The following is a 20236-nucleotide window of genomic DNA, read 5'->3' as shown; positions in this document are numbered from 1 at the left end:
ACAAGGAACTTATAAAAGATACAATCAATAGTGAATTACTAAGAACGAGGAAAATGCAAATTAAAACTACAGTGAGATAGTCCTACTTTTCAGGTTGGTGAAAATGTAAAGCCTGACAATGACAGTTGTGGGGAAAGTTAAGTGACCAGGAAACCCCCATGCTCTACTGATGGAGCACAATTTGCAAAAAGTCCCTTTGAAGAGTACTTAACCCAATCCAATAAAGTTAGAGGGGGACACATGCTATGACCCAGCATTTCCTTCCTAAGTATATTCCTTATAGAAATGTTGGCACATGTGTACAAGGAGACATGAACACAAAATGTTATGCACTTTATTTGTGATTGTGTAACACCGGAAAAAATGAATGTTCATCAATAGGGCAATGAATGAATAATGTGTGGCCTATGTATGTAAGGGTATTACATAGAACCAAAAAAGAAACAGAGCTACATGTATCAATATGGATAGATCCAGAAATACAATGTTGAGTGGAAAAAGCCAGTTGCAAAAGTACATTACAATCTGAGTCTAGAAAAACCTGTGAGTCTACATATAAATTTCACACTAACATCACTTAGGATTATTAAAATGTATTCATATCATTGTGTAATTTGGATATATATTGGATATATACTTTGATATGTGTAACACATACCGTATCCATATAATATACTCAATAGGTGTGTATATATATTATATATAATGTACATATATATAATATATATAGGTGTGTATATATGTATATATACACACACACATTTATATATATAAATATATATATAAATTTATATATATATATAAATATATAAAATATATTACACACACACATTTATATATATAAATATAAATATATATACACACACATATATATATAAATATATATAAAATATATACATAAATATATATAAGTATATAAAATATATTTATATATATATAAATATATATAATATATATAAATGTATATATATATTATATATATGTATATATATATTATATATATATAAAAATTCCCCCACAGGGAATAACTCAGCAGGATGTGGGTTTCCACTTGGAAAGGGCAGAAGGGGAATGAGCTCTAGAATGCATGCATAGGTGGCTTTAGTTTATCTGAAATGTTTTATTTCTCTTCTATGGGTAATGAGTACATGGATATTTATATGTGGATATAAATATCCATATATGGATATTTATATGTGGATATAAATATCCATATATGGATATTTATATGTGGATATAAATATCCATATATGGATAACTTTTTGTACCTGAAAATTTTTTGTTTCTGCCCTATAAATGGACAGAGTTGCCCCTTTCCTTCGTAATTAAAAGAGAAGTCCATCAGAACTTTGCTAAAACTACAAACATGCTAGGTGAATGTTTAACACTACTGCACACAGTAGACCTGCAGCAAATATTTGATAAGTGAGCACATGAGTATCAAATCCACAATATGCAGATTGATGGGCGAATGCATTGCGTGCTGGTTTCGTGCCAAGTGCTGAGCCTAGCACTTACTCGCCTTGTTTTCATTAATCCTTACAACAACCCTTCGAGATTGGTGCTGTTATGATTATTCCCGCTTTATAGAAACTAAGACTGAGGCAGGAGAGTCAGCCCAGAGAATCAGGTAAGCAGCAGAGTGAAGAGTTGAGTTATCTCACGCACACGCAAGTAGCATGTCCCTGTCTGAGAAATTTATGGCTACCACCTGGAAACCAGCTATCACCTGGAAACTTGAATCCCTGGAAAGAAAGAATCAGTCCTTTTGGCTGAGAATTTCTTATAAGATTATTTCCTCCCCAGGACTGAGAACTCTGCTATGATGTCTACTAACAGATTCCTGTGCCTCCTTCCCTGCACTGGCAAACCCCTCAAAGACCAATTTGCAGGCAGTTGACTCAGAAGCATCTAGATCGTCTCAAGCAGTGGGATTCCTGCAGGCACTCCACAATAAAGTAAATTGGGCCACTGTGAGCTGAACAGTAATTGTACGCTCAGCCAGATTCTCCCAAGGCTCAGACTCCTTCCTGGGACCACAAAGGGCACTTCTGGAGGCCACGTTAACTCTTTCAGGCCACTGGGGTGCTGTTTGATGCACAGCGGCAATCATTTACAGAATGGTACCACGGAGACCCCAAAGAGTTAAGGCAGTTTCCAAAAGGACCTAATTTTTTCCCAAACTGGGACTTACATGCTGAGAGAATATTGCTCAATATTTTTAAAATTGTTTATTTACTCACATTATCTAAGCTGCACCATCATGCCTTGTGGCTGTCTCTCACATAGAAGAAAGAGAAAGGAAAATGATGCTGTGGTCTCCAAAGGAAAATGAGGAATCATAAAAACTCTTGAGGGGATGGGAGAAAAATCCAGCTTCGGAATGACAGAACCCGGCTGGTTTTCAAGGATGGCTGCAAGGTTACTATGTCCTCATTACCACAGAGTTTGGTGGTTTGGTCCTTAAGTGAGTTCAACACATGTCAGAGACTTTATGTGAATCTCCCCTGCTAGTGTGACAAGGTTGACCCTCTCCTTTCTAAAAAATGATGTATCAAAACTTCGCTAACACAACAAGAATGTTCTTTCTCTGAGATGGGAATAAACCATGTTGCAGACCCCACTTCAGGGCGGGTAGGTCAGGGATGGATAAGGAAGGGTACACGCCTTCACTGCCCCCTCTGGACACTACACTTGGGAACGATTATTGGTCATCCTTATTATTCTGTTTAATGTTACTTCTTTATCTTCCATTTTCAGTTGGGTCCACGTGTGGCTTCTGTGGGAATGACTGACCACGCTCAATGGCATCAACTCCACACCACTGGCACAGCTGTTAGTCTAAGAGCACCTGTACATACCTGTGTATCTGCACACATGCATATACACACACGTGTACAAACACACGTCCAAGTACAACTGATTTAATGTTAATTCCAATCCCTCCGCACTAGGAAATGAATGATTCCCTCCACTGTTACCCACTGTTCTGGCTATAGACTGCTCTATAACAACCACCCCAAAATTGAGTGGCTTCTTTTCTCCATGGATATGCAGCTGGGGCAGCTAACGGGCTAGACATCCACTTGCAAGATGGCACATTCACATGGCTGGCAAGCTGGTGCTGGCTGTCAGCAGCAAGGTCAGGGGCTTTGGTTCCTTTACATATAGGCTTTTACTCAGGGCTGCTTAGACCTCCTCACAACATGGCAGCAGAGTTCTAAGAGTGACAAGTGACAGGAAGAAGAAGCTGCAAGTCTCTTGAAGCCTGGACCCACACACATCACTTTGGCCCTATTCCATTAGTTAAGCCATCACAAATCCACCCAGATCCCAGGGGAAGAGATATAGATGCCATCTCCTGAAGGGCGCAGTATAGACTCATTCTCAGCATCTGTAACCTACCACATCCACAGCTCTCTCTCTTTTTCCCCATGTGTCCCACCCCCAGGTTGTCTGTCCCAGACAGTGAGGAGTCTTACACTAACTGCCAGGGTTCCCCTATCTCACTGCCCGTTTTCCCTCAAAGTACATATTCTAAGAACAATCTCCAACAACCACATCTATAGCTCTAGCTTTCCCCATGTCTATTATTACCAACTATCTCCGTGCAGTGTGAGGACATGAAGTGGTTCATTTTCCCCAAAAGCAAACTCAACCTAAAGGCCAGCAGGACCTACCCATGCTTGCTAGACGAATGCCTTCTTCTCTTGGTGTGAGATCCTATGATAGGAAGGGTTCTAGAAAGACCAAAGCCCAAGGCTCATGGCATGAAAACAACAGTCAACAAAATCTTTCCTAAAAACACTGTTCTGCACGCTAAGAAGTCATTAGCTCTGTGCTGCTTCCTGTGTGATGCAATAAAACCTCCCTGTCTGCAACCTCCTGGAGCTATCTAGACATCACATGTATAGGGGATGACATCCTTTTTGTACCCAAGGGGAATATCGGTACTAGCCAGGCAGAGCCATATGTCCACTGAGTCATAAGACAGGAAAAGAACCAAATGAGTTCTGCTCTACAAAAACCCCAGCACTGCCTGAGGGACCCCAGTGGTGAATGACACAGGCCTGGCCAGAGTGTCCAGGTTAAGTTCTGTTCCTTACTAACAACTAAGCGACTTTGGCCAAGTTATGCAACATCTCTAAACCTCTCTTTCCTCATTTACAAGGCTGGGATAAAAAATGGCACTCTCTTCATGGAGTTATTAGGGGGGCTTATAAACACTAAACAAAATGCCTAGTTTAGGTAGTTAGAGTTTGGTGAATATTACTAGCGATTATCAGTGAAACTGATCACCTGCCCTGGCTAAGAACTTCTCTTTGACATTGAGAGAGACCGGTGGGGGAGGAAAGCCTGTAGTTCTGGATGAGAACTTCCTTTCTGACTCATCCTTTCAGAGCCGTTCCTTGCCAGGGGTCCAATGCCCTGAAATTACATTAGGCTTTTCCTTATTACCAACAGTGTATCCAAAATTTTGAGTGGGTTCACTTTTTAACAACCCCACAGTTGTTCTTCAACTTGGGAGGCAATGGGGCTTGGAGGTACTTCAGAGCCAACCAAGTGCATCCTTGTACTTGCCTAGCAGTTAATGCAGAGTTAGAGAGAACGTTGTCCACTGTAGGCTCAGAGGAATCAAACGTGAGACAAAGCCAAAGAGGCTAAAGGGAAGTTCTTTGGGAAGAAGATGTGAAAGAAGCAGCTCTGAGAGGGTAAGAGGCATTTGATAACAATGCCTGTTATCAAATCTCAAGACTCACCAGGTCAAGGCACATGGCAGCCCCTCTCCCTCCCCCACCTCTCCCCCTCCCTAGCACTCGTGCCTGTGCTCTCTCTCTCTTTATCTCTCTCTCTCAAAAAGAAACAAACAAAAACAAGAATATTCCAGATAATCTTAGTTTTCCTTGGGCCCAAAGTGAAAAGAGTCAGGTATAGAGAGTTGAGCTCCACCCAACAAAGAAGTCCAAGACTCTTTTAGATACACTCAGTTGTCTCAGAGCCCAGTGGGGACATGGTTACCATGACAACCAATGCATAACTAAGGCTTTAGCATAACTTTTGAAATTCTCATATTTCCAAGGGAGTTCTTTATAGGCAACCTTGAAGAACACTGTTTTGTGGTTATAAAATTCAGAACAGAGTGGTTTCAAGCTTGACTTCTTATACAAGGACCTGTATTCCTAGTATATGGAATGTTCATAAGAACATATGGATGTTCTTTGTCATCAGATTTTATCTGCACTATACTGAAAAAAGAAAAGAAAAGAAAAGAAAAGAAAAGAAAAGAAAAAGAAAAGAAATATAGAAAGAAAGGCAAAAAACCCTCTGATCTTCCCCATGTTACTTTCCACTACCAACTATTTTTTTAAGTTTATTTATTCCAAGAGAGAGAGAAAGAGAGAGAGAGAGAGAGAGAGAATTCCAAGCAGGCTCTGTACTCTGTGTGGAGCCAATGCAGAGCTCAACCTCACAACCATGAGATCACGACCTGAGTGGACATCAAGAGTCGGACCCTTAACTGAATGAGCGACCTGGGTGCCCCCCCCCCAACTCTTAATTAAGAAGCCTGTGGTCTCTGGCTCTGGTGGGGTTTTATTAGTTACAGCTTAAAAGAAACAACAGGTTTGTAGACATGTGGGGCTTAATAAAAGAATATAGATTTTAAGAAATGATAATAATTCTGCTTCTGCAGGGTTCATCAGAGGTGAGCTTCAGGGATTCGAAACATATCAGATTGTGTTGGCAGTTTGGGGAATGGTGGAAACAGTATCTCAAACTACACACACAGGGGCGCCTGGGTGGCGCAGTCGGTTAAGCGTCCGACTTCAGCCAGGTCACGATCTCACGGTCCGTGAGTTCGAGCCCCGCGTCGGGCTCTGGGCTGATGGCTCAGAGCCTGGAGCCTGTTTCCGATTCTGTGTCTCCCTCTCTCTCTGCCCCTCCCCCGTTCATGCTCTGTCTCTCTCTGTCCCAAAAATAAATAAACGTTGAAAAAAAAAAATTTATCAAACTACACACACAGTTAGTATCCTAGAGGCTGGTAGAAAGGTAATGACTGTGCTCTCCATGTGCTGTGAACTTTACAATCATCACTTAATCTTACCCTCACAGATTTCCAGCAAAGTGCTATTGGTTCCACTTTACACATGAAGAAACTGAGGTTCAGCAATATTTAATCATTTGTTCAAGGATGCACAGCTAATTAGCAATGGAGCCAGGACTTGAGACACCTGCCCTCTTTGGCCCCAAAGTCCATGTGTTCAACAATAGGGCCATTATGTCTCTAGTTACAAGAACAGGGCTTGGGAGGCATGAACCAATATCAAAGTTCAGTGATAGGAACTGCTTGTTATGCATGAGGCCACAAGCTCAAATGCCTACAGATCAGGTAACATAAATGAGTATTGTGTGTTGGGCGAAAGATATTGGGGAATGGGGGAACTGGAGAAAAACTGAGAAGTAGAGACCATCTTCTGTCTAAAAAGGGTGCCCCTAACCCTCTCCACCCAATTATCAGTATTGCATCTACCAAAATTTTCAAGAGAAAACTGGAAATCTGATTTTCATGTGAAAACTTTCCATTTTGAAAAAAGGGCCACAAAGTCATTGTTAACCCCTAGAAGCCAGACAAAACACATTCTGGGTGTTATTTAGTATCTTTCACTCTGGACTAAATATTCCATGACAGTAAAACCTCTATCTGTCTTCTTAGTGCTTAGTGCTGGGCCCCAGGCCCCAGCACAGGGTATAAGAGCTTAATGAATATATGTATAACAAATGAATGAACTTAAAATCAACAATCTGGAAAGAGGTAAAGAAGGACCAAGCCCTGGCTCTTGAATGAGAGTCCTTTCCAGAGCTATGGCTGCCCAGATGGGTAGGAAAGAGACAAGGCAATGGCCGAATCCACTCACTTCCAGCAAATTTTGGTGGGGGGCAGGAAGTGGCTCACACTTTTTCTTCCATAAAGCAAAGCTGACCTGAGAACTGGGGAAGACTCAACCACCCCCACCCCCCCAGAAGCTACGGTCATCAGGGCAGGGAGGGTTAGGAATGAGAAACCTGAGCTGTGTCTCCTAACCTAGTTCTTCTTTTCCTATACATTCGCTATGCTCCAGTTATCCAGTCTGTGAAATGAAATAGATGGGGTATAATAAGTCCAAAAGATGGAGGAAAACAATGAGTTAATGGACAGTAAGCTACCTGGCAAAATTTTTTATAGAAAGACATGCCTAAGTGTTCAATGTATCCTAGAAATATGATCTCAAGAAGATTCCCATCTTTGGAGGTTCTCAATTATTTCTGGCTAATAAATTAGATGAGATATATCAGCAAGGGGGTTTCCCAATAAAAACCTGCCAAAGTCTCCATCTGTCTTAGTCTAGTTTCAAATGTGAAAGGATCTCATAGTCTCTGAATGTAGCTTTGAATGTAGCTATATGTTTTCTTTTTAATAACCCCAAATCAATAGTCAAGCAAAAACTAAGTTCTCATAAAAAGTTTCTAACTCTGGGGGCGCCTGGGTGGCTCAGTCAGTTAAGCATCTGACTTTGGCTCAGGTCATGATCTCATGATCTCCCGCGTCGGGCTCTGTGCTGAGAGCTCACAGCCTGGAGCCTTTTTCAGATCTGTGTATCCTTCTCTCTTTGTGCCCCTCCCCTGCTCACACTCTATCGCCCTCTCTCAAAAATAAATAAACATAAAAAAAAATTTTTTTTAAAGTTTCCAACTCTGCAACTTAAACTCCAATATATGCAACTATAAAGCAGACCTCACAGGCAGCACCTTTGTTCTGAGACAAAAAAGGGAATCTTTTGCACCCAAGTTGTCACCAGCTGCCACTGGCCAGAATGGTAGCCCAGTGGACAACCTGGGCTTCCCTCATGGGCCTGTGACCAGGTTCTCCCAAGCCCCACTGTTGGCATGCTGGTGTTTGAGGTTACCCACCAACTCTGCACCCCAGGAAACACATTCCTTTCCTAGCTCCAGAGGAGCTGGTCTTTCTCTGGCTCCTATGTTGGGATTGTGGTTGAACAATATAATTTTTTTAACTAAGGAGACAGTATTACTCAAGAGCCAACTGTCCTTTCCAACTCTTCCTCATCCTGGAGATGAGCCTTGCTTGCCATTTTTATTAAATAGAAAAACACTCCCCTCTAAGCAACCCACCAGGGACCACTTGTGATGATATTAAAACCACCAACTCCAGCTTCCGATCATCCCAGAAGTGTTCCCCAGAGCACCGTATCATCTTATGGTTTCAAAAACAAGAATACCGACCTTTAGGAACAGTGGGAGAAGATTCAACAGGCTCTGCTGATGTTCAGCCGGGCTTCCGTGAGCCAACTTGTGATATTCCAGAAACTTCCTTTCTAGCATCTCCCAGAGAGCAGTGGGACCAGGAGACTGGCCTCCATGTGGGAAGTCAGGCTGAGCAACATCAGGCTGGCCTTCATTTTTGGAACCTGGACACTCAGCTCTGTCTTCAGCCCTTGAAACATCTTCTGCCTCCATGCCTTAGCAAAGCAGATCTGAATTCAGAACAAAAAACAAAAATGTAAAGTCCTGTCACAGCACTTCCCGATGAAGCTGATTGGGAGACAAGGTACTGTACTCATTCAGTTCAGTTCCTACTGAGGATGGTTCCTCTAAGAATCTGAAACTGACTAAAATAGGGAGACTTTTTAAAAAAGAGATTCTGACTTAGACGTGACTTACATTGACAATCTAACTTGTGCCAGGCACTGTTGCTGGGCTCTTTACACAGACTCATGAGAGCGGTGGGCATTCTTATTTTCTCTCTATAAGGAAGGAAACTGGCTGGGCCAAAGGCATATGGGCAGGTGGACATCCCGTTGAAAGGCAAACCGTTAACACCAAAGCTTGTTTTTTGTTTTTATTACATGATGCCGCACCTTTTTTATTTTTTTTTTTTAATTTTTTTTTTCAACATTTATTTATTTTTCGGACAGAGAGAGACAGAGCATGAACGGGGGAGGGGCAGAGAGAGAGGGAGACACAGAATCGGAAACAGGCTCCAGGCTCTGAGCCATCAGCCCAGAGCCTGACGCGGGGCTCGAACTCACGGACCGCGAGATCGTGACCTGGCTGAAGTCGGACGCTCAACCGACTGCGCCACCCAGGCGCCCCAGCCGCACCTTTTTTAAAAAGCAAAGTAGAAGGGATATGCACAAATGCCTCACCAGTATTTGCACAAGCATGCAATTCTGTACTTCAGTTGTAACTTCCTTCTACCATATGCGTCTAAAAGGTTACAGGTTTTTCATTCTCAGCGTTATTTGCTTCACATTCAATATTTTTAGAGAACTTTGTCCTCAAAGGGACTCTAAACCCCCATGCTAACTTAAAAGACCTCCTTTATTAGCACACACGCGGGCGACTTGTGCAAGCTGGAGATCTTGGGTCAGTACGCATGAGGACAAGAATTTATGCAATGAAAGTAGCCAAAGACCGATTTACCAGATGTGTAACCTTGAGAAGGTGCCTTTATTTGTGTCCTTGACTTTTCAGTTGTCCCAGTCTTTAGTTGAGTCATGACTGACTCCCAGCACAACAAATGCTTGTTTGTTTGCCAGGAGTACAGGAAACTCCAAGTGGAGCCCAGAATGTCCAGCTCTCCTGCAAGAAGCCCTCCCCAACCATGACGTCACCATGTAGGAGTCCATCCTGGAGTTTGTCCAGTGACCAACAACCACCAGTCATGGGGCAGCAACCAGACCGATGGGCACAAGAAACGGACCCGCCAGTATTTTTCTCTGGGCTACGGCAGCTGAGGGGCTATGCCACGCTTTATTTTTAGCCCAGTACACCCCCCCCCCCCCCCGCAGGCTAGATCGGGGGTGAACTAAGGGTCATGTGGCCAGATAAACCATCCCTCTTTGAATCATTCTCACCCTTTATGTACACAACTCCACGAGTCCCTGATGCTTCTTCCAACACATGTACTTACTACTCTCAAACTTCATTTTCTTGTTACAAAAACCATGTAAGTTCAGTGTCAAAGTAGGAAAGGAACAGAGTATCAGGAAGCATACCGAGTACTGAAATAAGCAAACCAGCCTCGAAAATTCTCTGAGCGGACAATACCAGTTTAGTCCTACAAGCAAAGCTTAACGTCACTTATTTTGCAAAACTAACTTGATCTCAGTCATTTCTTGCTTAGACCCTCTGAAAATCAGAAACAAAACTTAAACTGTCTTCCAAGGTTGATATGAGGCAACCACAGACCAATTCCCTGTCGTTTAAGAAAATTCTAATATTTTAACCAATCACTGCGAAGAATAAATAGTCGGTGCCTTCTCACTATATAAGCTGCTTTATAACAATAGACCCCTGAGCAAAGTGTTCCCACTTGGCAAACTTGTCTTTTTTGGTATGTGCACAGTTTTCACTAATTACTACTTCAGTAATTCACTGGTTTTTCTTTGGCTGTTTCTGAGCCTGTGACACTAACTTGCCCTTACCCAGAAAAATGATTATTGGTATTTCATGTTATCTATGAATATGTTTGATTAAAAAAAAAAAAAAACATAATCCTAGGGGCGCCTGGGTGGCTCAGTCAGTTAAGTACCCAACTCTTTATTCCAGTTCTGGTCATAATCTCATGGTCCGTGAGTTCGAGCCCTACATCAGGCTCCTCGCTGATAGTATGGAGCCTGCTTGGGATCCTCTCGCTCTCTCTCTCTCTGTCTCTCTCCCTCCCTCCCTCCCTCTCTCTTTTCCCCTTCTCTGCCTGTACACTCTATCTCTCAAAATAAATAAACTTAAAAAAAAAACATGCTCCCTAATATTGTTGAAGCAAACTTTTTATTTATACTTTTTGCTTTTGATGGTTGGTTAGCTGGAGCTTGGTAGGAGTTTTGTTTCCTTTGTTGGGTTGGCCCTCGGGGGCAGGTGGTGGGGTGCCGCACATTCCGGCACAGTCTTCCCTGACCTGGACCACGTTCCTGGCTGGCTTTGTCAGTTTATTCACTTCTTCCTTAGCCCTCCCTTCCCCACTCACATTCCCTTCTTCCCCATCCCGCCCACCCCACCTGCTTAACAACACAGGTCTTTATAAAACATGACATCGGTGGGGCTGGTGGCTCAGTCTATCAAGTGCCCAACTTTGGCTCAGGTCATGATCTCACAGTTCGTGGGTTTGAGCCCCATGTCAGGCTCTGTGCTGACAGCTTGGAGCCTGGAGCCTGCTTCGGATTCTGTGTCTCCCTCTCTCTCTGCCCCTCCTCAACTTGCACTCTGTCTCTCTCTGTCGCTCTGTCTCGCTCAAAAATAAACATTAAAAACAAAACAAAACATGACACAGGTGATATAATTTCTGAATACAGACAATTCAAGTTCCCTGAATGACTTTCTGCATCTTTTCTGCAGCTCCCTTTTTCACTCAGCACTGCGCCTTCAGACCTAGCATGCGTCTCTGTGTTTGTCAGCTGCATTCCTTCTAACTGCTGCCCCTGTTACAAAGTGGGCATCGCATGCCTCTTTGATGTTTCGCTCCACAGTCACGGCCAGATTGCCCATGACTTCACTTCCTACAGTGCACTCAATTTTGTTCTGGATATGCCCATGAGGGGTCCTTCATGGGGCTGGATGTGACCGGCTCTGCATATGAACTTGGGGGCAGGAGTGCTAAGTCAAGGGTACACACCTGTTTCATTCAACTAAATGCCATGAACTAAGATGCTTCCAGAAAGCTGGCACCAGACCACACTTTCCCCACAGGCTCCTCTACCATCTCACTAATTACCCGTGCTCTAATGTTTGCCAATCTGATTGAAGTAAAGCGATTCCTCTTTGTTATTTTAATTTGCATTTCTCTAAGGAGTCTGAGCATCTCAGACGCCTCTTAGCTATTCGCAGCTCCTCTTCTGACTATTCATAACCTTTGCTTATTTTTCCTTGCCTGTCTTTTTCTTGTTGCTTGGAGGGAGTATAGTCAAGAAACTTGTCCCTTGTTGGTTTTACAAATCACAAATATCTTCTTGCAATCCATTTTTCTGATGAATTAGTTTAGAATGTTGTTTGTCACAAAAACGTATCATGAATCTTCGTGTTGTCGAAGGTCCTCCACATCTTCATTTTGTTTTTATTTATTATTTGTTTTTGAGAAAGACAGAGAGGGTGCAAGAAGAGGAGGGGCAGAGAGAGAGGGAGAATCTCAAGCAGGCTCCACACCATCAGCACAGAGCCCAAAGTGAGGCTCACACTCCCGAAACTGTGAGATCATGACCTGAGTCGAAATCAAGGGTTGGATGCTTAACCGACTGAGCCACCCAGGGGCCCCATCTTCATTTTGAATGGCTTACGGTGGCGGTAGAGTCATGCTGGTTGTTCATTTAATTAATCCCCTACACGTAGGTGTTTAAGTAGTTTCAAATTATTCGCTACTATAAACACACCATAATCATAGGCCTTGTGTCTAAGTCTTTCTTATAGCCATGAACAAATAATAGATTTAATACATTCTGAAATTCCTAGAATATAAATAGCTGTACCTTGACACGTATTTCCAAGCCACTTCTCCTTACACACTGCATCAATGTATAGTCCTCTGACCAAGAATGTATCAGAGTTCACACTTCCTGGGGTGCCTGGGTGGCTCAATCTGTTAAGCGTTCAACTTCAGCCTAAGTCATGATCTTGCCATTCCTGAGTTCGAGCCCCGCATCGGGCTCTGTGCTGACAGCTCTGAGCCTGGAGCCTGTTTCAGATTCTGTACCTCCCGATCTCTCTCTGCCCCTTCCTCACTCACACTGTCTCTCTCAAAAATAAACATTAAAAAAAAATTACGAAAAGGAGTTCACTCTTCTTCACTTATCGCTTTTTAATTCCTGCTCATTTGGTAGGTTTAAAAGCAACGGTGCTGACTTGTGCACACACACAAAAGCAATGGCTTCTGTGTTGCATCCCCCCACATATTCTGCTGTCCTCTTTCTGTCTGGTTGCTGCTCAGTCTCCTTCAGGGGCCCCTGCAGTGGTTTTCTGGAGTCAGATGCCAAGTGTCCTCATTTCTTGAGTTCCCTCAAGCTACTCCCCTGAGAGCCACATAGGCACTGCATGCTAGCTCTGTGAAGGAAGTCACTGCACCTATGCCGGGGGTTGGCACAGCATAGACGCTCAATCAAATGTTACTGTATGAATGAACGAACGAATGAATGAACCTATATGCTGACGGCACCCGGATCTTTCTGTCTGTAGTTTAGACTCCTCTTCAAAACAACTTTCTCCCCCCTCGCTCCAAGATCTCTACTTGAATTTCCCCCAGACTTGGACCATCCCTGTGTCCAAACCCCTCTCTCCATCCCCAACAGAGCCAGCACAGACACCCCAATGCACGGGATGGCTGATAGAGCCAAGCTAAGTGTTGCCTCCATCACATTTTGCGGTCACACCTACCAGGTGCTACTAATAGATTCATTCAATAACACGCCTCGGTAGGCTCGCAGCCACGCACATTTTCAGAACAGGCAGGTGACAAGATAAGGTGAAAGTGCGGCCCTGAGGAAAGTAGCTGGATGTCCAGGGGAGATATCAGAAACCCCTTCAGGTTTCCTCTGAAATTAAGAAGCCATATTTACGGAAGTGAAACACTTGAATCGCTTTTCCCTGAATAGAGAGGCTTTAAAACCAAGAATCTCTGACAAATGAGGATCCATGAAATCCCACGGAGAAGTTGTCTAACTCACATGTCAAGCTGTAGCCATCCCCCCTCTCGGTTCTGCTCATCACCCTAGACCTACTTCAGTTTTATTTGCAAAAGGAAAATCATGAGGCGTAACTGACCTCTCGGGGCTACGCGAAGAATGGGCAAGAAGAAATCATTCTAATCCACTTCATTATCAAAAGTGCCTTCTTGTAAGAAGGTGCTAACACTTTCTTATTCCAGGGCAAAACAGGCTAAACTGGGGGGAGGTCCACTGGAGGGCTGGGATGAGTGAGGCAAGGAAGATACCTACTTCAGTCACAAGATGTAAGGGATGTCAAAAATCTCAGCCACGAAAAATAACGCTTTAGTGAAGTATCTTTAAAAGTCAAAATTAATGCCAAAAACTCCATGAGGAACAAATATCAAAATTTCAAAAAGAAATAGGTTCCAACCCAGCAGATGCCTGACCCCACCTCCCTGGCCTCACCCTATGGGAATGGGAGCTGGGGGCATTTTTGCCAAAAATCAACAAAAAAATAAACAAACACCACTTCAAGGCTCAGACTTCCATGGATTTTATTCTCATACATGCGGCATAGCGGCCACGAGCACAGACTCTGAAACCGGGCCTCTTCAGTGTGAATCAACGGGCTTAAACCTAGTGATGAAACCCATCTATGCCTGTGTCCTCATTTATAGAAAGGGACAGTAACAAGACCCCTCCAGGGGTACCGGGATTAAGTCAGTGTTGGCACATGTCTTCTCTAGGATGGTGGAGGGTAGATGGGCATTTATTGGTGCCTCCTTGGTGCAGACATTTACCTGCACCAATTCGTGGAATCTTCCTGCTTTCCAGCAAGGTCAAAGCTATCAGCCTTCATCTGTAGCTGGTACCAAGGCTCAGAGCAGAGAAGTGACCTCTCCAGGGCCCTGTTGTCAGTCAGGGGCCAAAGCAGAGTCCATCCCGGGTCTGCAGACAGCAATGCTCACCAGAGGTGATACTCAAACGAGGGCTGGTTTGAGGCCCTGGGTACACAGAAGGGCTTGGACAACTGCTTGGCAGGTAACCCAGGCTGAGGGAAGACTTGCCATCCTATAAAGATTTCTCGGAGAGGTGGGAGTTTGCAGGGGCAGGCAAGGCAGAGGTGGGGATGGAGTGAGGTAAAGGGAAAGATAGCTTTGGCAGAACCAGAGGACTCGAAGCTGTGGGGGGAGGGGGCCTCGGGGGACTCCAGGAACAACAAGGCCCCCTCTCTGCCAGTGAGCTGTTTCCCTGTCTGGGTCGGGCTCGCGGCATGTGACGCAACGCACAGTTTAGTCATGTTTCTTCCCCTGCCCCACCAGGCAGACCAGAGGCCTTGCTTTCCTGCAGCCTGCATGAGGCAGCAAGAGAGAGGCACTGGGCAGGAACCTGCCCACTCATACAGCTCCCAAGCCGAAGGGGAGCCTTAGGGCTGAGATGGGAGCCACAGGGCAGCTGGGCTGCTGTGGTGCCTTAACCGAGTTACTTCCCTTCTCTGAAACTAGGTGTCTCCTCATTGAAATGGCCCCGGCGATCTCAGTTCCACCCTCTGGCCTCGATGCATTGACCGCAGAAGAGATGTAGGGCAATGAGTCAGTGCCGAACGGCTGGAGAGGCACCTGAGGGGGCTGAGGGCCTGCGGTTGTGTGTGGCGGGTGGGGGGTGCGGGGGAGAGAATCCCCTGTCCGTGCACGGGGAGTAGACGATGAGTCGGCAGTGACAGTAGAGGGAGGGGTTCCCAGGGCTGGGAGTGGGCCACGTGGGCCCCCTCAGATGGGTATCGCTGCCCATCCTTGCTCCCAGCCCACCCACCCTGCAGAACATGACATTGTCAGAGCTCTGCTTTGTAATGTGTCAGAAGCAGAGCACCCAGGGCCTCCGGCCTGCAGCTGTGTGCTGAAGCCCAGAGAATCAGCCGCGTTGGTGAGGCTTGGGGGCTGCGAAACCAACATTCGGTTGACCGTTTCATCCCTGACCTTCTGTGAAGTGATTTGCCAACAGGTAAAAGCTCAGGACGTAAAGCTGTGATTTAGCAGCCCTTGGAGCTAAGATGTCAGGAAGCCATTCTGGGGGGAAATGGGGCAGGAAGGTATGTGGAGCCACTCTCCAACCAGGCAGGTCACAGGGAAGCCTGGGACTCAGTGCCTTCTGTGGAGCAGCTCAGACCTGGTGACAAAGAGCGGCTACGATAAAATTCAAGATAGAGGTGGTCTCCCCGTTTCTCACCGTACAATCACACGAGAAAGCCCACACTAAAGAGGGTAACGCGTTTTGTACGTAAATTACGCCTCGATAAACCTGGCTTACAAAAAATACAAACATTCTGAGGTGGAAAGAGGACTCACAGAAGAATCTAGAAGGAGAGGCGGTGGAGGTCTCAGTCCGTCCCCTGTGGTTATATCCAGGGCAACGGAAGACAGCTATACACTTCATCACGGTAATACCTCACCTCTCTGACCACCCACTTCTTCACGGCCCTACCTTTTATCTCTGTATCACCTCACCTTCTCTTCCCAACAACAGCCCTTGAGGGAGCAAAGAGCAAGGCAGTAGTTTACAGCTGAAAGCCAGATGCAGAGAGGTTTGGTTGCTTCCCCAGGTGGCCACCTTGCAAGTGTTGTATGGCTGGCTCCAAAGCCCCCATCCTTCTCCCTAACCATACCACCTCCTTCCTCGGGATGTCACAAGGTAGAGACAGGATCCAAGTTCCCATGAACACCAGCCTCACACAGACAGAGCTCACTCAGGGGCGCTCCCATGTTGGCCAAGTATGGAGACTATGCCATAAGTTCCCATCCACTTGCCCACCAAATTTTTTTAAGTTCATTTATTCATTTGGAGAGAGAAGGTGCAGATGCACGTGAACGAGTGGGGGAGGGGCAGAGAGAGAGAGAGAGAGAGAGACAGAGAGAGAATCCCAAGCAGGCTCCACGCTGTCAGTGCAGAGCCCAACATGAGGCTCAATCCCACAAACAGTGAGATCACGACCTGAGTTGAAATCAAGAGTCAGACGCTTAACCAACTGAGCCATGCAGTCGTCCCTCTTTAAAAAAAACTATATTTTTAATGATAATTTTGTCAACTTGGCTGAACTAATAGTCAAGGTGGGCCAACTATAAAAAGTAAAAAGATCGGGGCACCTGGGTGGTTCAGTCGGTTGAGCGTCCAACTTCGGCTCAGGTCATGATCTCGCAGTCTGAGTTCGAGCCCCACGTCGGGCTCTGTGCTGACAGCTCAGAGCCTGGAGCCTGTTTCAGATTCTGTGTCTCCCTCTCTCTCTCTGCCCCTCCCCTGCTAGTTCTCTGTCTCCCTCTCAAAAATAAAAATAAAAAAAATAACGATTAAAAAAATTAAAAAAATAATAAAGCCCTTGCACTTTGAATTAGGCACTGTGAACTGAGGAAACACTTCTGGTAAGAAATAGTGAACTTTGGGCAGAAGTGTGAAAACTATTCTTCTTCCCCTTTGGCAAATGGTTAATCCTTCTAAGAATTCATCTTTGCAAATGATTCACAGCAAACAAAAAGATCTCGCCATTCCCGAGTTCGAGCCCCGCATCGGGCTCTGTGCTGACAGCTCAGAGCCTGGAACCTGCTTCAGATTCTGTGTCTCCCTCTCTCTCTGCTCCTTCCCCGCTCATGCTCTGTCTCTCTTTGTCTCTCAAAAATGAATAAACATTACAAAAAAAAAAGTAAAAATATACCCCAAAAGAATTGAAAGCAGAGCGTCAATAGATATTTGTATACCCACGTGTAGAACATGATTACTCACAAGAGCAAAAAGCTGGAAACAACCCAACTGTCCGTCAGTAGATGACCAGATAAGCAAAATGTGGTCCATCTGTACAATGGAGTATTTGTCAGCCTCCAAAAGGAGGGAAATTTGGATACATGCTACAACATAAATACACCTTGAGGACATTATTCTGGGTAAAATAAGGCAGCTTAGCAGCATGACAGTGTTGAATAAAGTCCCACAGAACCCCCCACCAGACAGCCTTTCCTGCATACCTTGAATTCATCAGGATTTGCTGAGCATGTCCTGTGGGGCAGGCACAGCATTGGGCTGTACCTTCTTGGAAGCAAGGAGAGGCCAGATTGGGGGGAGGAGGGATGGGTAAAAGATGTGCCCCTCCAACTTGTCTCTGCAGCTGAGAACAAACTCAACAAGGACCAGATACATAACCGTGAACCATGGGCCCTCCGGGAGAAAGAGGTCGTCGGTAACATGTGGAACTGGGAATCCCCCTGAGGATGCTGTTCAAAGGGGGCTTCACTAACATCCCCGCCTGATCTGCACAAACCAAGACCAGCTAAAGAGCTGGAACAGGATCGTGAGCAGGAAACAAGACCAGTGCAAGCAGACAGGCTCTCTGGAGGGGAGAAGCGTGACTGCGGGCATTACGGGAAACCACGGTGCAGCTGAGTCATGAGGACCAGGAGAATGGGCCAGCACAGACATACTGTTCTAGATAATGAGCAGATCTTGAAGGTTTGGAAGAGGAGAACAACACAGTAAACACATTTTGGAAATGTTATTCCTGCCTGGCGCGAAGCCAGGCCCAGAACAGGGAGAAACGAGAAGCAGGGAGAGCCAGGAGGCTAACATAGACCCCAGGTGTGGGTGAGGACCACTCTGGTTAGAAGGATCACTTTGGAAACACAGAGAAAAAGGGACGTCTGAGATCATCTGAAGGGATGGAGAACTGCTCGATGAGTTTAGAAAGGGAGCAGTCCTCACCAGCCCAGGCTGCACACCAGAACCACCTAGGGGGCCTTGCTTCCCGGAGATTGCCACCTCGTTGGTCTGGGTGGGCCCCAGGCAAGCGTGCTTTCTATAAGGTCTCAGGTGATTTCGACGCATCCCCAGGAGAGGTGACAGGCCTGGGAAGCTGTTGCAAGCCACTGGAGGAGAACATCGTGAAAGCCTCCCAGAGCTGTGCGTGGAGGCCAGACAGCAGATCCTGGGCTAACCATGAGCTGGGCGGGTGCCAAGAGTTCCAGGGCCCCCAGCAGGCCAGCTCAGGATGTCTGGGAATAGGGCCTCTAAGTCTGGCTGTCCGGCAGCCTTAATTCCCTAGTAAGATAACATCACCACCCTGAACCTAGACTTCTAGGCTGGACCTGTCTCCTTCCATCCCTACCCAGCTCCACGGGCAGACCCAGAGCAGCATCGGACAAATCTGATTCAAATCCTAGCTCTACCTCTCCCGAACTTTCGGCCTCAGTGACTTACAGTCACCGAGCCTCGATGCCTGTACCTGTACAACGGGAACGATATCTTCTTACAAGGCTGTTGGAAGGGACGCCTGGGTGGCTTGGTCGACTGAGCGTCCAGCTTCAGCTCAGATCATGATCTCACAGTTCACGAGTTCAAGTCCCACATCAGGCTCACTGCTCTCAGCCCAGAGCCTGCTTCAGATCCTCTGTCCCCATCTCTCTGCCCCCTCACCGCTCATTCTCTTTCTCTTTCTCCCTCTCTCAAAAATGAATGAACATTTATGAAAGAAAGAAAGAAAGAAAGAAAGAAAGAAAGAAAGAAAGAAATGAATTAAGAAAATAAAACAAGGCTGTGGAAAGAGTTAAGCAAGTGAACACACGTAAGATCACCTCCAGCGCAGGCTAGATGTGTGCAAAGTGTCTGTTCCTCTTGCCCTGTGCACCCATTCCCATTCTGTGTGTTGCTGCCTTGAGGTTCCTAAAATCTGCCTGCACTTCCTGGAGAAGCCTACATCCAAATAGTCCTCCGTGGGTGTGCTCTGGGACCTCAGTCACTTCTGAGGGTCCAGCCCTGTGGCCAGAGCAAGCTGCCCCCACCCTAGACCTGGTTTCCCTTCTGTACCACCCCCCTCCTTGCTTGTCTGCTGAGTGTGTCCAATCTCAGGTTTTCTCACAACAAGGCACTGGTTTGAATGGACGGCAGGACACTAAGTGAGTTAAATCGAGGCCTTGGGGTTCATCCTGGAGAGCACAGAGACAGGGCCAGAGATGGGGAGCTGGCCATCTTGAAGATAAAGAATGGGGACCAGAAGCAGGAGCGCTGTCCCCAAGAGCCAGCTCCAGGGCAAGTACAAGAGCATTTGCAGAGGGACCCCTCCTGTGATGAGCATCCCTGTGGACAATGGCAGGATGGGGGGGGGGAGGAAATGTGGGGGAGGGGGACGCAGGGTGGTGGGAGGCGCACGGAAACGAGTGGTGTTGGAGGTTCCTTGAGCCTTGACATCCACTTCCAGTGCAAGGACCAGCAGCCACCTGCTGCCCCAAGCCCTCTCCAGTTAACAAGGGTCCCACCTCCTCCATCAGCCAAGGGCTGAGAGTGCCCACAAGCAGAGAACAGCAGAGCCCAGGGCTCTACATCCTGCCTCAAATGCCTCAGTTATTTCCAGAAGTTGAGAAATTCCCCCTGAAGACTAAGATGGGGACCCTGATTGACAGGAACTGGGCAGGTTGCACCTGCCACGGCCCTCAACACTTCCTTTTTCTGATTCCAGTCCAAGCCCTCCTAGCTAGCACACACCTCTGCGGTTTTGGCAACAGCAACACAATATA

At 45.9% G+C, this 20236-nt stretch overlaps 1 protein-coding gene across 6 annotated transcripts in view; it reads right to left on the bottom strand.

Annotated features, from left to right (window-relative positions):
- Positions 1-20236, bottom strand: part of WDFY4 (WDFY family member 4) — a 295803-nt gene that overhangs the window by 265325 nt on the left and 10242 nt on the right. For all 6 annotated transcript variants that reach the window (XM_040485696.1, XM_040485698.1, XM_040485701.1 and 3 more), the window contains one exon: positions 8281-8531. In XM_040485696.1, the coding sequence (XP_040341630.1) occupies positions 8281-8514 (234 nt within the window). In that variant the 5' untranslated portion in view covers positions 8515-8531. The remainder of the gene's footprint in view (positions 1-8280; positions 8532-20236) is intronic.

This window comes from Herpailurus yagouaroundi, unplaced genomic scaffold (assembly GCF_014898765.1).
Source record: "Herpailurus yagouaroundi ecotype Mexico unplaced genomic scaffold, PumYag 163, whole genome shotgun sequence".
Lineage (NCBI taxonomy): Eukaryota > Metazoa > Chordata > Mammalia > Carnivora > Felidae > Herpailurus > Herpailurus yagouaroundi.
The sequence above is the reverse complement of the archived record's forward strand: the minus strand, read 5'-3'. Positions and strand labels throughout refer to the sequence as shown.